This window comes from Austrofundulus limnaeus, unplaced genomic scaffold, assembly GCF_001266775.1.
Source record: "Austrofundulus limnaeus strain Quisiro unplaced genomic scaffold, Austrofundulus_limnaeus-1.0 Scaffold8964, whole genome shotgun sequence".
In the NCBI taxonomy this organism is placed as follows: domain Eukaryota; kingdom Metazoa; phylum Chordata; class Actinopteri; order Cyprinodontiformes; family Rivulidae; genus Austrofundulus; species Austrofundulus limnaeus.
This window is the reverse complement of record NW_013961366.1, coordinates 1-704: the sequence shown is the minus strand read 5'-3', so window position 1 is coordinate 704 and position 704 is coordinate 1. Positions and strand designations below refer to the sequence as shown.

The 704-nt window shown below is 40.1% G+C and overlaps 1 protein-coding gene across 1 annotated transcript; it reads right to left on the bottom strand.

The window, feature by feature from the left end:
- Positions 1-60: 60 nt before the first annotated feature.
- On the bottom strand, positions 61-689 carry LOC106512607 (myelin transcription factor 1-like protein; the record flags this gene model as incomplete). Its single annotated transcript, XM_014001187.1, is given in 1 exon segment — positions 61-689. A coding segment is annotated over 1 exon segment (115 nt), but the record flags the coding sequence as incomplete, so codon positions are not given.
- Positions 690-704: the final 15 nt, after the last annotated feature.

Sequence of the window (704 nt, the reverse complement as noted above, 5' to 3'; positions counted from 1 at the left end):
TGTGTGTGTGTGTGTTTTGTGTGTGTGTTTGTGTGTGTGTGTGTATTGGGGGGTCCTCACCTCGAACAGCTTTAGAGCGAGTTCTTGTTCGTGTCTCTGTGTCCTGACTCATCTGTGAACAAGGTTTAGAATTAGAGACAAGTGGATAAACAGACACACCAACAGAGATGGACATCCAGCAACTGAAGGACAGACAGAAGACAGGAAGACAGAGACAAACAGAAAACAATAATAAAAGAATTCGACAGTGTCAGACAGACAGGAAGACAGAATCTGACACACTAAGATTACAGAGAGACAAGAAAAGAGAGAGACAGGCAGATAGATTGATAAGTAGAGATATTTTGATACTTTGTCTGTGAGGCTTGTCCTCTTGTGAGTTGGTTCTGGTCCACCTCTATAGAACCAAACAGAACATAACACATTATTATCCATAAATATAACCAGACTTTAAAGTTTGTATTGTCTTCAGTAAGTTTGACTGTAAGGAAGCAGCTCAGCAGGTGTGGCCAGTCAATGACAGTGTTAAACGTTTTTAATTTAATTCCCATTTCTTTATTTATTTAGTTACGAGGTGATACAGACCAGTGACTGGATTTATTATATTATTTCTCATATCTCTGTGTGTCAGCAGGCAGCTCCAATAAACTCACCCTACGCACAAGTTCTGCTGGTTTGACTCAGTGATACGACCACAACTAACT